This window comes from Balaenoptera musculus, chromosome 1 (assembly GCF_009873245.2).
Source record: "Balaenoptera musculus isolate JJ_BM4_2016_0621 chromosome 1, mBalMus1.pri.v3, whole genome shotgun sequence".
Taxonomy (NCBI): domain Eukaryota; kingdom Metazoa; phylum Chordata; class Mammalia; order Artiodactyla; family Balaenopteridae; genus Balaenoptera; species Balaenoptera musculus.
Window position 1 is genome coordinate 144,954,937 of NC_045785.1, and position 16,164 is coordinate 144,971,100.

At 49.4% G+C, this 16,164-nt stretch overlaps 1 protein-coding gene across 1 annotated transcript; it reads right to left on the reverse strand.

The window, feature by feature from the left end:
* Positions 1 to 270: 270 nt before the first annotated feature.
* On the reverse strand, positions 271 to 10,577 carry NENF (neudesin neurotrophic factor). Its single transcript, XM_036866094.1, has 4 exons — positions 10,360 to 10,577; positions 2,866 to 2,926; positions 1,785 to 1,888; positions 271 to 832 (listed from the first exon to the last, which is right to left on the reverse strand). Exons 1-4 carry the CDS (start codon positions 10,534 to 10,536, stop codon positions 656 to 658), a joined length of 519 nt encoding a protein of 172 aa, XP_036721989.1. The 5' UTR covers positions 10,537 to 10,577; the 3' UTR covers positions 271 to 655.
* Positions 10,578 to 16,164: the final 5,587 nt, after the last annotated feature.

Here is a 16,164-nt window from a genome sequence, read left to right on the forward strand (position 1 = left end):
ACACCGGACCCCGGCCCTCCTCACCACCTTCCAGCTGCAGAAGGGGCTGAAGCCAGTTCATACCGTCACTCTCCTGGTTGTGGTGTAAAGCCAGGCCCTTTAATAGCTTTCTTTCCCATTCTCCACCCCTCCACCTAATGCACCCCGTTTCTGCCACATCTCTCGGATGCCCCTGTTGCCCGGCCCCCGCCCCCTCACAGGCCGGGGAGACAGAAAGCAGGCCAGCAGAGACAAGGGGTGCTGATGAAGCTCCAAGGAGAGGGCACGTGTGGAAGAATTCTCCTTTTGTGAAAATAGGAAGTTTATTTTGGTGCTTATTCTAAAGTACACATGGTCATGGTACAAAACTTGGCAAGTACAGAGCAATATAAAGAAGAAATAAAGGTCACTCGTAATTCCTCTGCCCCCATAGCCCATGTTGACACCTAGGAGGTGTCCCCCCCTCAGCGACTATTACCTCCCTGGCTGGTGTGCGGGCAGGATACCTAGGTGGGTAGAACACTTGACCAAGGGCAATAAAGGGCATTCAGTGTTCCAGGTTAAACGTCTGCTTTATTCAGATCCGGTGACCAGAGGCCCCGGCAGCCTGTTTTGCAGGAGAGTTTGCATCTGAGTGTCTCCCTGCCTCACCCTCCCAAGAACGGTCTCCTGCAGATCAGAACTCGTCCTTTATGTCAAAATGGGGCTGGTCTTCAGGCTTGAAGTCCAGGTTGGGGCTGCCGTCCTCGTTGAGGATTCTTCGGGCTGTGTAGCCAACGATGGGATATTTGGCTTTGTACACTTTGGTGAAGACGTCATCCAGGGATTCCAGCTCCTCGGCTGTGAGGCCCGTCTTGGGGAGAAAAGCCCAAGAAATACAGAGGTAGGAATGAGTGACTCGTGCTTGACACCGGCTTCTCGCCAGCCCCGACCCCGACTTTACTCGCCCCACGCCCCCTAACGCGAGGGAAAAAATATATCAGAAATCAAATCGTGGACAGTTTTTTCGAGACAGCCCTGTGTGTGCGTGTGTGTTGCGGAGGTTAACGCGCGGGGGCAGCAATGGCTGCACCGTGTTTGTGGTCTGACTGACGTAGGAATTAGACTCCAGAGAACCCCCAGCCTGGCCGGCATCGGGGGGCGCTCTGCAGTCTGCAACCACCTCCTCCTGCCCGATTAAGCCCCCTGCCCTCTACACTCGTCCCCTCACAGATTTACACGCCCTTCCCCCCTCTGTAGTTTCTTGATTTGCTTCTGTAATGTTGCAGCTTAAGAGTGTGACTCACCTGAGCACAGTGGGGGTGAATGCCAGCCTTTCTGTTGGGATTACTTAGACCCCGAAATGGTTTTGGTTAATGCTATTTTCTCCTTCACAGAAATATGAGCGCGGCGGAGACTCTGCTCCCCCACCCCGTTCCTCCCCTGAGCTACCGGGAGTGGCCTGGAAAGCGGGTCTCAGAGACTAACAGCAAAGCTATCAGAGGCTGGGGGGTGGCGGGTGCAGACGGTCAGGGGGATGGGGCAGCCAGGGTAGGCTGGAGCCCAACTCTGAAGGTCAACTGAGTTTGATCTCAAGTTCACAAGAGTTCAGACTTGACTCTGTAGGCAGTGGGGAGCCCCAGAAGGTTTTTGAGCAGGAGGGGCACAGGAAGATATCTACTTTAAGAAAACAACTGGCTACCTCTGGAACAGTAAATAGACTAGTTAGGAAGCTTTGCTACTGCCCAGAGGTGGGGAGTGGGGAAGAAAAAAGGCCACGGCCAAGGAGGTGGGACACTTTGACAGAGGCTCATTGTCTGGCTCACAGTGTCGTGGGTGAGGTCTGCAGGATCCAGGGACATCTTGGCCACCCCTCTGGTGGAGTCCTTCCCGGTCAAGGCGTTGTAGGGGGCTCCTCGTCCATAAAACTCTGTAGTGGGGAGGAAGGAAGAAGATGTGAGTGGATGTGCACAGAGCAGCCAGGAGCCGGTACACGGCAGGGGGCGGGGCTTCTGAGACCCCACCCCACCCAATCCTGCAAAGGCTCGGTTGAGGGGAGGGACATCAGTGAGGGTGGGGGGTCCAATAAGCCGCCCCCAGCCTTCCGACTGGATTCCGCTAATTCAGAATATGGCATAAGTCACACACGCTGGGCTGAGAGGTGATTTTTTTTTTTTTTAAATACAGAATGAAAATAATCCCTTAAAAATATTTAAAATGTAAACAAGAGGGACTTCCTACTGGTGGTGCAGTAGATAAGACTCCACGCTCCCAATGCAGGGGGCCCAGGTTCCATCCCTGGTCAGAGAACTAGATCCCACATGCATGTTGCAACTAAGAGTTCACATGCTGCAGGCGAGCCACAACTAAAGAGCCCGCCTGCCGCAACTAAGACCCAGTGCAACCAAATAAATAAATAAATAAATATATTTTTAAAATGTAAACAAGAAAAATGTTCTGTCTTCCTAAATGTTCATGGAAGCCAAGTCTACTTCCATACATCTTTTGTTTGGCATCAAATAAACAATGAACCATTACAAGACTACTTCCACGGTATCAGTTGTAGTTTCCATTAGGGAAAACATGAGATGGCATTAAAACGTTCTATAATGTTCTATGATCACGACTCTTTGCTAAGTAATACTTTTCCTCTCACTGCTTTATCTAGGGTAAATCATCCAGTTTGACTTTGATTCTACAGGCAACAGGCAGCCATGGAAGGCTTTTGAGCAGGAGCGTGACATCATGAGAAAAACACGGTTGAAGTGCCTCACTGACAAAGACTGTGAACTCATGCTGGGGGGGAAAGGACCTGCCCAGCACTCCCTCCCTTCCCTCACACCTCCAGCACCCACTCAGGCTGCCACGCTCCCCAGAGGTAAGGATTCATAAAGCCAAGCCACTTACCCTTTCCAGAAGTGACATCGAACACCACCCCTTTGACTGCCATGTAGATGGGCTGATCTTCCTAGGAAGCAGGAGAGAAGCTGTGAGGAGGAGACAAAGAGCCCAGCTCCGCCAGTTCAAGTGAGTAAAATCTCTTCCCATCACAGCCGGTGCAGAGGGCGGCGGGTGAAGTTACAAGCCGGTCCTCAGGGAGCTCGCCCCACCTGCGCAACGTCATGCCCACTCACAAAAACCTGGAAAAGTCACGAAGCATCATGACGAGCCGATGGCAATACCTTTCCCAGGAACTGAAGCAACTCCGTACAGATAAAAACTCAAAAGAATATTAAATGAATTACTTAAATCAGTCCATGGGACTTCCCCAGTGGTCCAGTGATTAAGACTCCACGCTCCCAATGCAGGGGGCATGGGTTCGATCCCTGTCTGGGGAACTAAGATCCCACATGCCGCATGGCATGGCCAGGAAAAATAAAAATTAAATCAATCCAAATTTCATCTTCATCGATGTACATACATGGAGGTAATCAGTGTAAATGATCTATTTTATATCAATATTTTGCTTCCTACAGGTAATATTAGTTCATGCAAACATTTTCATGTATTGAAATAACCAAAACAGCTGTCACTTAAACAGTTCTATCTTATTTTAGTGATACTGTGTACCTGTTTGTGTAGCTATTCTATTTTGGATCACTTCCAATTCCTGAGAACTATAAATGGCAGCATTACGAATATCTTTCTACAAGTTACTTTCTAATTTGTTGAGTTATCTCCTTGAGGCCTATTTCAATATATCGAATATAAGTAGATGAACATAATCACTTTTTATATTTTACCAGTTTGTCCTTCAAAAAGCCATTTATGGTGCTAGAAATATACAAGCGATACTGTTTCCTTGCAGTTCCTTGGGTTTTACACTTTATTTTTTGCTATATTCATGGGTATACAAAAGGAAAGATAGAAAAAAATGTAATTCCCAAGCGACAGGTAAGGACTCTGGAGGAATTTTAAGTTAAAATCAGAAGGGGCCTTGAAGCTAATCTATCTAACACCTTCGTTTTACAAATGCACCTTCATTATCCAGGCCTGGGGAGATTATGAGACCTACCCAGAGTCGCAGAGCAAATCAGAGGGAAAGCAGTTTCTGGAATCTGGAGCCCAGGAATCCAAGGCTCAGTCCCCTCTCTGGCCTGCCCCACCAGAGGGCACACAGCACGAGGACAGTGCACTTGCCTGGGACCAGGAGAGGGTGGGTGTCCTGGGAAATTCATTCAAAAGACCCAGGGCCACGAAGAAAGACACAGGGAGTGGGTCGGAGGTACCCAGATGTTAGGGAACCAGGGGAGCCACCTGCATAAAGGCAGGGCCTTTATCTTTCCTCTGGGTCTTGGGTTTGCTTGGCCATCTGGCCTTCCCCCCTGCCTGTGGCCAAGCAGGGCCAGGAGGGAGTGCCACGTGAGCTACCATTACAAAGGGATACCAGAGCAGTGCGGCAGAGGAAGGAGGGCCTCTTCCACACCTGGGAGAGCCCTGGAGCCTGGATGCAGGCAGGAAGGCGGGAACTCCTGGGCCTCCAGCACCCTCAGACCCTGCAGCAGAGGCTGGGGACAGAGCAGAAGTTCCTCACTGGTGACTCTTCTTGAAAAAGAGAGAAACTACTACAGATGTTTTCTTCTGCAGAAATACCTGGGCCCTCCAATGGTCTAAGGCCATGTTTTTCTAACTGCAACTGGCATTGGTAACATATTAGTGGGTGATGGAATCAGTTTAGTGATTTATCAACAGATTTAAAAAAAGATGAAATAGGAAAAAAAAAGTTCAAAATAGAGCAGAAACTAGAAAACATCAGAGTGCCTCACACATAGTAAGAATGAGCATAGTTTCACGGCACTTTTGTTTCAGTTGTGTGTGTGTGTACAGCAGGGTAGGATGCAAAATAGATTCCTTAACACAGCCAAAACGTCTGCAAGCCGTCATTTTATTGTATAATTAGAGAGGGTGGTTTCACCTCTTTACTCACCTGCCTCTATCCAACAGCCTTCACTGTCTGTATATTCTTTATTGTCTGTCCAGGATGATTCTTTCAGAAGAAGTACAAGTCCTACTCTTCACTATTAAGTTTTAGAAAAGCAGAAAACAAATGTCACCCCATCCCCCCTTAGTACAGACTCCAGGGAGAGCTGGTGAGTGAGCACAGACAAATTCCATTTACAAAGAATAACCCTAAAGCCTAGAGGGGCCTTGGGCAAGCTCAGGGTCCAGGGTTGCCCTAAATAAACTCAGAAGGTAAACAACATTTCTGGTCATGCTTGCCCTCTGATACCTTCTTCTTAGCTGAACCAACATACCCCCAAACAGGTCACTGCCTGAGTGATGGAAAGGGAGGCTCTTGGTGGTTCATTTCATTTGTACAAACTGGAGAAAGCACAGCTTGGTCCACCTCTTTTACTCACTAGCTGTGTAACCTTGGGCAAGTTACTCAACCGCCCTATGGCTCCTTCCTCACCTGAAAAATGAGATGATGATAATAGCTCCTTCCTCACGGGTCATCATTAAATGATTTAATGCTTTAAAGTGGTTAGGACGGTGCGTGGCAGAGTTGGCTCTATATTAAGTGTTTGTTAAATACAGACATCTGGTCCCAGGCCCAGAAGTCATGCTGGAGGTATGGGGGCAGGCGGCCCTCCCCTCCCTGCATTTGGTATCCTACGGTGCAAGTAAGGCAGAAAACATATTTTCTGAGGGTAGCAAAAGACAGTTTCGCCCTTGGAGGGTGGAGGATGACATTCGCTCGGGACCAAAGAGAATCCTCGAAGTCACCCCAGCCGCCCTGCCCCAAAGCTAACTGCTTCATGACATCTGCTTTCCTTAATAAACCAATCCTCCCCCGCCTTTTTCCTCCATCGCTAAGGCAGGGGAAAATAACATTCACGTGCCATTGACTCGTCTCCGTTGGGGAAAATTCTGCAGATTCCTGCGTCTGACATACAGGTTATAACGCCAGCAGCAAAGAAGGTATATATACACCTCTCACCCCCAGTCCTGCCACACATTTATTTCCCGAGGAAGAACAGTGACCAAACTCATGAATGGCTTGTGATTTATGCTGTTTTTCTATTCTAAAAGCTCAATGTGAGGGTAAGTCATACAAGAATATTATTTTGATCATGTTGCCTGGGCTGGGCCATCAGCCACTCATGCTGGTTACTAGAGGCCTATAATTCAGGGCAATTAATATATTTCAGGTGTGATCAAAGGGAGGGCAGAGAAATTCATATTTACTGAGATTCTACCGTGCTAGGTTCTCTCCATATGTTATACATGTTTACTTATACTAACGTATGTCACTTAGGTCAATTTTCACAATGACCTTCTGAAAAAGGTATTACTATACCTGTTTTGTAGATGGAGAAACTGAGGCTTCGAGTTTAAATAACTTGCCAACAGTTTCTCTGCTGGTAAATAAATAGCCAGAATTCAGACTCACACCTGTTTGATTCTAAAGCCCTTCCTGCGACATTCATCCTTGTCGAAAACTTGAACGCCAATCTTTGACCTATAATTTGTAAACAGTGAAGCCCTGCTAAAAGAACAGCTAATGTGACACGGCGAAAGCTGTCAATGAAAGCGTGTGATCAATATCTCCAGTTATAAGGGCAGCTGAAGAAATCAGGGACCACAGGAAGGCCCTCTGGACACATGTGACCTTTCTCAACCTACGTTCATTTTTGTTCAACATGCTTACTCTGTGATCTATGTGTTATCTACAGGAAAGGTCCCTAAAATGACCTCCTCTTTGCAAGCCTTACTAGGATTACTGGGAGAATGGGCTTTGAAGAGGCACCGGGGAGGCTGGATTTCAGCCGGTATTCCAAGAGGACTAATTCATGCCGGAAGCACACGTGTAGCTATCTTCACACTCCCACGTGGGAATGATTCAGGGAGCCACACTGTGGATCACTCTGACAACCTAAACTGCCCCAAAGGGATAAAGTAGCACAGGGCCTCGTGCAGTAGATCCAGAACACGGTAGGTTCTGTGAAAGACACCAGCAGCCGGGACCCCTGTCTTTCGTGATTTCCAATCTGAAGCGTCCACTGAAGATACTATGCAGCTTCCTGCCGGGGTGCCCGAGCTCTCACCACAAACCAGGCAGCAGAATGTGGAACTGGTGGGTCTGCCTTGGCTCTCGTCCAAAAGGATTATAACAGGAATGAGAATTCATAGCTAGATGTTTCAGAATGACTTGTTATACAAGGTCCACAATCCCATAGCAGAGACCCTTGGGGGTCAGATGTGTTTTGGAATGCAGAATTTGTCAGATTTTAGAAAGGTGTTATGGGGCACATGCCAGAGCACCTACCGGGGTCTGAGGCAGCACCCCATCGTCATCTATATCAATATTTCCACAGTAAAGCATAAACATGAATATTCACACTAAGTAGGATAAATAAAGACTATAAATAGACTCGCGTAGCTCCAACAGGGTTCCATCACCAAAGGAGTTCAGATCAGGCAGGGTTCTGCTGTCAAATGATGTAAAAAAAAAAAAACCTTCTGGGACTTCCCTGGCGTTCCAGTGATTAAGACTCTGCGCTCCCAATGCAGGGGGCACGGGTTCGATCCCTTGTTGGGGAACTAAGAACCGGCCTGATGCACGGTGCGACCAAAAACAAAAAACCTTCTGCTTTTCAGAGCTTATTTGATTTCTGAATTGCATAAGAGGATTATGGGCCTGTTATAGTGCCTCTTGTTTGTATCTTTAATAATAAGCTAATAAGAATAATAGCAGCTAAGATTGATTAAGGCTTACTATGCTAAGACTACACTAGGCCTACTACGCTATGCACTTTGCATATCGCCATCTCATTTAATCCTCACAAAACCCCCATGTAGAGTAGGAACTCTTATCCTGTAGCCATTATCACGGTCAGTTTTATGTGTCAATTTGGATAGGCGACAGTATCCAGTTATTCAGCACTTATCTAGGTATTGCTGTGGAGGTATTTTGTAGATGTGATTAACATCTACAATCAGTTGACTCTGTGTAAAGGAGATTATCCTGGATAATCTAGGTGAGCCCGATCGCCATCAGTTGAAAGGCCTTAAGAACAGAATTGAGGTTTCCCCGAGGAGGAAGAAATTCCACCTGTGGGCTGCAGCACTGCTCCTGCCAAAGGTTTCCAGCCTGCCCTTCCTGACAGCCTGCCCTATGCATTTCAGACTTACCTAGCCAGTCTGCATGATCACATAAACCAATTCTTGTAATTAAAAACATACCTATATATATATATTTTTCACTGGTTCTGTTTCTGGTGGAACCCTGACCGATAACAAGTACCACAGATGATAAAAGAAAATTAAGACTCCAAGAGGTTTAGCTATTTGCCCAAAGGGACTCAAATCCAGATATGATTCAAAGGTATAATGCTCTAACTATACTATTTGCATAATGTATTATACAAACGGTAACACTTCTGAGAGTGAAAGGTGGTGCTATTAATAATTATCCCAGTACAATAGGCATAAACCAGAACCATCTAGGGCAAACCTCAGCACAGGGCAGCTCTAACCAGCTGCGCTCAACTGCCTCTCTCCTCTCTTACTCTCTCTGCCTGCAGACATCCTCTGGGCACCACACCCCAAACAATTCTTTCCTTAACCTGCTTCCATCTCAAGCCTCCCTCTCTCCTTCCGGCAGTTGAGTATCAATCAACAATATCAGCATAAAAAAACCAAGAGTCTTTTCTCAGTCCTCATCCTGAACCCTGGGCATGGTTCCTGCATGTAATCTCCACTAGGAATTCTCTCTTCCCTTGGACTCTGTGCTGGGGGTCCCCAAGATCACCCCCACATTTGGAGATTCACGAGGACTCATAGAACTTAGCATGTAATTGTACTCAGAGCTATGATTTATTACACTGATGTAGTAAGGGTCATAGGGGAAAGGACACAGGTAGAGTCTAGAGGAATCTATCTACCTGTGGACTTCCTTACACTGTCTGCCTCCCATGAGGCGCCACACAGAGCACATTCTTTCCCCGGCAACAAAATGCAGCAACACGTGTGCAATGTTTTTGCCCAGGGAAGCCCATGAGAGACTCAGAGCCCAACGTTTTTACTGGGGACCGGCCATGCAGGCCCTCTCTGCCTAGCAGTGTTCAACATGAATGCACGGTCTGTACGAAGAGCCCAGACTGAGCCACCTTTATCTGTTAGGGAAATGCAGAACACCCTGGAAATCCAGACATCAGCCAAGGTCTTTCTAAGGACTGCGGGCCTGTTAACTCTTTTCTGCACAGGTTCCCTGACCCGGTACCATCTGGTTCCCTGCTGCTCCAAAAGACGGGGTCCCTTAACATCCAGTCACATGCCTGTCTCCCTCCTTCTGTGTTCTCAGTGACTCAGGCTTCTAACCAACCTCTCTTTACAGTGATGCCCAAACTAGCACCACTGCCTAAGGGCCAGGTTTCTAAATCCCCCTGGAGAAACTAGTCCAGCTAAGGCTACTTAACTTGGGGGTTAGGGAGCCCACACCAGAGGGTTTTAACAAGAGAATATTAGGTTCCTTCCTTGTTCTACCACTAACTGGTGGCATGCCTCAGTTTCCTCACCTGTAAAAGCAGGAGGTTGATTCCTATCAACTCTGAAATGCTGTAGTTCCCTGATTTCCTCACCAAACTGTTCCCCCCACCTCCTGATCTAGTATCAGCTCCACGGCCCTTCCCATGTACAGCATCCTGTTCCCACACTCCACGGCCATCACACTGGGCCCCAACAACCCGAATGTCAGATGGCTGTGAGGAATATCCTAGACACGTCCAGACTGCTGACCGATGTGGACCGAAGTGGGTGCGTCTGGGGGTGGGGGTTATCTTTGTCTCTAACCTCCGATCTCCCCCAGCTCTGGCTCAGCCTCAAGAGCACAGGCATTAAGAGCCAGTGTGAGGAGTCAGCTGCAGAGGAGGCCCGGCAAATGAGGAAGGCAAAGTGCAGGGAAAGTCTGGATCAACCCTGGACCTGTCCCCATTCCCGCCTAACCCAGGGAGCAGGCCTTGCGTCCCTCTCTCCCTCTCCCGCCACTGCCCCCAGGAGCAGGCAGAAGTGTGTGCCCGCAGCTGATGCTTACACTGAAAACAAAAAAGTTCTGAGGTTCGTGTACAGACTTCCAGACAAAATGCGTCTCTAGGAAACAGCTCGCGGGAAGAGAGGGAGAAGCGCGGGGTGGGGTGCTCTGGCTGGGGAAGGGGGAAGCAGGGAGCCCCGAGTGCTGGGGACTGCCCCCCTGTCCCCAGGCGGCGATCCAGGCCTGGAGAGAGGAGCCCGGCAGGCTTCGCGCCCAGCTCGAAGCCGGGGCTCCGGGAGGGGGCGCCCGCCGAGGCCCGCGCCTCTCCCCGAGGCCTCCCCTCGGCGCCGCGGCTTCCCGGGGTCCCCGCCTCCCTCTCCGCGAGGCCGGACTCGGCCCGGTCCCTGGGCCCGCGCTTCCCCGCTCACCTCCTCCCCGCCGTAGCGGGCCAGCTCCTCCTCCGTGAAGAGCCGCACCGGGGGACCCCGCTCGGCAGGGCGCGGCGCCTGCCCGGCCCCGGCTGCGAGGAGCCCCGCGGCCAGCGCCAGGACCAGGGCCAGCGCGGCCAGCCACCGCAGCCACCGCCCGGGCGCGGGGCCCGCCATGGTGAGCGCACCGAATCGGGCCTGGGGCGGCCTGGGCGGCGGAGCCCGCGCGCGCGCGCCCCGCGGCCTCGGAACCCCACCCCGCGCGCGCCCGCCCGGCGCCCGGAGGCCCCGGGGCCGGGAGCCAGGAGCCGGACTCCGCGCCTTCCACGCGCTGCGGGGCGCGCTCGGCCGCTGGGACGCCGAAGCCGGAAACTTGGAGCTAGGATTCCGAGGGCTCCCGACTCCAAACTGCGGACTGAGTGTTGCGCCAAACAGTGGCGTCTGTTACAGCAGTTCCTTGATTAGGTACAGAGTTGACACAGCCAACATTCCAGCAACTAGGAAGAGAGATTTATAACCTAGGACCCCAACTTTATTAATTCACTTTTACTTTTGGCTGATTTTTTTTTCTTCCCAGTTGTGTTTAAATTTCGAGTCCCCAAAGGATTTTTGCAGAGGGTAGGGCACAAGACATGCACTGAAATAATTATAGCTAACATTTATGCAAGGATTTCTTCACTGATTTATTCAGCAAATACTTTTTGAGGGCCTCCATGTACCAGGTCACTGGAGGCACATCGCTGAACAAGACAGATCCACGCCCCATGGAGCTTACATTCTATGGGCAAAATAGACAAACACGATACATAAGTAGTATGTTAGATGGTGATGAATGCTAGGGAGAAAAATAAAGTGGGCAAAGGGATAGCGAGCATTGGGAGTTGCAATTTTAAATAGGCTGACCAGGGAAGGCCCCAATGAGAAGGCAGTATTTGTATGAACATCTACAGGACATGAGGGAGGTAACCTGGGGGAGGACAATCCCTGCAAAGAGAAAACTGCTTAAATGCTGAGGAAGGACAGTGCCCGGCTTGTTGGAGGAACAGCGAGGAGGGAAGAGGGGTAGGAGGGGAGGTCAAGGAGGTAAGGGGGTTAAGGGGAATGGAGGTGGGGGGCAGATCTTGTGGGGCCTCACAGCTTATTTTTGAATGACTTTGACTTTTAGGCTGAGTGAATGGAACAGAGGAGTGAGTTAAAATATTCACAGAATGACTCTGGCTGTTGTGTTGAGAAGAGACTGAAGCAGGGAGCTACTGTTATAATCCAGGCGAGAGATGATGATGGTTTGGCCCCAGGTGGTAGCAAGGGAGGTGGTGAGAAGTGGGTGGATCACGGATTTGTTTTGAAGGTGTAGCTGGCAGGATTTGCTGACAGACAAGACATGGGGTCTGAGAGACAGAGAGGAACCAAGGATGACCCTGAGGGTTTTGGCCTGGGCAGCTGGAAGGATGGAGTTGCCACTTACTGAGATAAGGAGAGACGGTAGGAGGAGCAGGTCTTGGGGAAGATCAAGATCAGGCTTGCTCAGTTTGAGAACACTTAGATAGCCAAGTGGAAGTATCAAGTAGACAGTTGGCTATATGAGTCTGGAATTAGAGGAAGAGTTCCAGGCTAGAGATATACATTTTGGAATCCTTGGCATATAGGTTGTATTTAAAGCCACAGAATGGATGAGATTGTCGAGGAATGGCACGTGGATCGGAAGAAGGGAGGACCAAGGACTGAGTTGTTGGGGTTTGCCAACATTTTGTGGTTGGGAGAACCGGCCACCAAAGATAGGCTTGCTGTGTGCCAAGCACTTTTACGTGTATTAACTCATTTAATCCTCACAGTATCTCTATGAAGTAAGAAGTATTATTATCACCCATTTTACAGATGATGAAGCTGAGGTGCACAGACCTTAAGTGCCTTGCTCAAGGTCACACAGTAGGTGGCAGAGCCAAGACTCGAGCACAGGCCCTGTGTCCCTGAGGCTGCCCCTGACCGCCAGGCTACACCTCCCCTCAGTGACTGCACCAAGTTCTCATCCATGTACTTCTTCAACAGAATGGGCTTCTAGAGCAGAGCAGCCTAAACAGGGTCTGTCCACAAATCGTCTGAATCTGAATTTCCACATCAGTAACATACCAGCCTGCGTCCTGGATAGGACTGTGTCAAAAGTAAAAATGGTACGGATGTGAAAAGCTGTGTAAGCTGTGCAGTATCCACATTACACCATGTCACAGGGTCTCCAGATTAGAAGAACCTCTTCTAAACCCTTAGAATATCACCCTCTTCCTGATGCATCCTGTTCCTCGGCATACAGGCTGCTGCTTCTCTGCTTGAGCCCTTTCTCTCCCTGCAGCTGGATTTGTTAGGAACTGCTCTGAGCCAAAAGAAACTCCCTATAATTTCTACTGATCAGATCTAGCTTCCCCGTCCCTGAGACACTGAGTGTGAGTCTATAATTTAATAGCGTGCTCATATGCCCTTGGATTTCTCCAGGCATCCCCCTGATTGCCCTTCCCTACTTGAACCCAGATTCATTTTTCCAAATGAATCAGTAAGTTACCTGCAAGGAAAACAGAAACTACTCTAAGTAAAACAGAATGGCTGTAATGCAGGGAGTTGGTGATGCAAGAGGCTGAGAAGCAACCCAGAGGGAGCCTAGAGATTAGCAAAGCAGGAAGATTGGCAACATCCTGGTGTTTTTAGAGTTTAGGAGCCTGAGTCACCTGACCGAAGCTACAATCACAAAAAAACCCTTTGCATCAGGGGCTAGAGCTATGGAAGGGAAGCTGCCAGGGGCAGAGAGCAAGGGCAGGAAAAACCCTGGCTTCCCCCTGGCCCAGATCCCCTCCAGTCTCCGAGCAGTGCTTCGACTGAACCCAGTGGAAACCCAGCCTTCAGGGCCAGTCCCGGTAACCGAGAGCTGAGCAGGAGAGGCGAGAATGGGATCTGAGAGCAAACAAGCCCAGGATCAGCACAACCCAGTCTCCAGGATCTGGTCTCTGCCTGCCCCTCTGACTCTGTCTCCTAAGTGCCCCTCCATCGGTCCCCTCCAGCCACACTGCCTTCTGCTTGGGTCCCAGCCTGGGCCTCTGTACTGTACCGGTGCCCTCTTCCTGGGGTGCAGGTCATCATGGGCCTGGGGTGCAGGTCGTCATGACCCTCCTGTCACTCAGGTCTCAACTCACAAGTAACTACCATCTTGAGGCCTCTCTTGACTCCCCACAATCAGCACCTCCCTCCACAGCTGTGCTATCACGTGGTCTCTTTTCCTTTCTTTAGAGCTCTTGTCACTATGTGAAATTATTTTGTTCGTTTATTTACTAAACTACTCGTTGAGTACCAGTAACTGCCAGGCACTGTTGGAGGCACTGGGATATGGCAATGAACAAGACACATAAGCACCCTGCCTTCACGGACCTTCTATTCTAGTGCAGGGAGACTGAAAATGAAAGTCAGAAGGTGGTACACGCTAGAGAGAAATATAAAGCAGTGTAGGGGCACAAGCTGGCAATGGGGTTTGCGGTTTTAACAGGGTGCTTCAGAGGAGGCATTGCTGATAAGGTGATGTTGCGAGAAAGACCTGAAGATGGTGAGGAAGTGAGTGGCCTACAGCTGCATCACTGCAATCTCTGCTTCTGTCATCACAGGGCATTCACCCTGTGTGTCTACCTTCCTATTGTCTTCCATCTTCCTGTAAATTCACAGGTTATAATAGACGAAGGGATCACCTTGCTTAGTGTGACCTCATCTTAACTAATGACATCTGCCACAATTCTGTTTCCAAGGAAGGTCACATTCGGAGGTACCAGGGCTTGGGACTTCAACATATCTTTTTGGGGAACACAATTCAACCCATGACGGGAATCCTTAGGATATAGATGGTAATTCAAGCCATGAGACTAGAGGAGACCACTTTATTAGTCCCTAGGCAGTGACTAGAAAGATCAAAGACCTAGCTTGAGGAAGGCCACCCTGTAGATTTGAGGGGATGAGGAGAAACCAGCAAAGGAGACTGGAGAAGGAGCAGCAAGTGAGGTGGGAAGCAAAGTGGGAGCGTGTGGTGTCCTGAAGTCAGGGGAGGAAAGTGTACAAGGAAGAGGGAGGACGACCTGAGTCCAGGGCTGCTGATAGATCAAGAGAGAGGAGGATGGGGAAATGGCCATCTGATTGGACAACGCAGAGGTCATTTGTAACCTTAATAAGCACTGTTTCAGTGGAGTGGAGAACATAAAAGCCTGATTGGTGTGTGCTCACGTGGAAAGGGGAGGAGAGGACTTGGGGACAGCAAGTACAGAAAATTCTATTAACATGTTCAAGGTCTGTTTCTCGACTCTAGCATGGAAGAGTCACAAGGGCAAGGACCTTGGAGTACCCTATTCATGTCTATATCCCAGTGCCTGGCACATTGTATTTGTTAAACCATGTCAGATATTGTATTCGTCAGTATCTCCTTCAAATGTGGGAGCCCGTAATTTTCCAGTTTGGTCATACCAACAAAGAGTAGAGAGGAACGATAGAGCTGGACTAGATTTCTCTGGTTCCTTCTAGTTCTAAATTTCTATGATTGTGTGACTTGTTCTATCAACCTCCCTTGTAGTAAAGCAGTAAGTAATTTAATGAGTTGTTTGTTGTTGTTTATTTGTTTTGGTAAGCAACTGTTAACTGGATGAAATAAGTGTTCCATTCATAAATTTAACAAACATTTGCTGAATGCCTACTATGTGTTAGGTGCTATATATATTGTCCCATTTAATAGATGTGAGAGCAGAGGGTCTGGGCTGGGGTAGGGTGGTCAGAAGAGGTGGTGGAGGCCTCCCAGTACCAACTCTCTGAAGGTCCAGCCTGCTCTGATGTGGTTGGTGCTACTGTGGTTGCCACTGAGGAGGGAAGAGGCCCTGAGTGCAGGGGTTTGCAGAGTTGCAGCTGCCCGGAACACAGAGCAGCATTCACCAAGGCAGAGGCAACCTCTATCTGCTTCACTACTAAGCAGCCCAGGGCAGCCACACAGAACAGCTGTTCAGGCAGCGGGAAGAGGGGACGATGTGGGTCCACCCTGCCACAGGGCAAACACCCAATTTTCCACCCCATTCACGGCAGGAGGCTTTTGCTACTGTGAACAGCACCTTTGGGTTTTGCTGCATGACCTGTTTTGGCTCAAATAAGGACCTGTGAAGCAGGGCAGGGTTTAGCAGTTGCATTCTAAGTTGAACAGAGGATGGCTCAGAGTATTACAAGACGTGTGGGAGAGGGACAGAACCAGGACAAGGTCCTGACTCCAAGTGTCTGCCCCAGGAATCATGGAAAGAACTTGGATTCTGTCGTCTGTTCCTGGATTAAATAATCTTCACTTGTTCATGGCTTTCTCCCCATCCCTTCTGAAACAAGGTACCTCAGTTTCCTCATCTGTAAAACAGAGAGAAAAATGCCCTCTTTACAGGGTTCCTCGCAGGATGAAAGGCATAATGGGCATGAACGTGCTTCGTAACATATAAAGTGCTCTCCAGATACTTACTATGGTTATAAACTACAAGGCCAAGCTTCCTCTTTCAATTATAGATTAGGATCTCCTACCTGTCTGACTTGGCCCCCTTGTTCCACTTTCCACTCATTTTCTCCGTCCTTCCCCCTTCAATAAAGAGAGTAAGTAAGAGAAGAGGAAAGCACTTGCGTCTAACGCGCGGGTTAAGCCTGGCTCTGGGTAACTCAAAGGCTTCGCTACCCCGGGAAGGCTGAGTGGGGCCCTCACGCCCAGAACTACATTTCCCAGCAACCCTTTCGCGGCTCCAGCTGCGGCGGGGGCGAGGCGCATGCGCC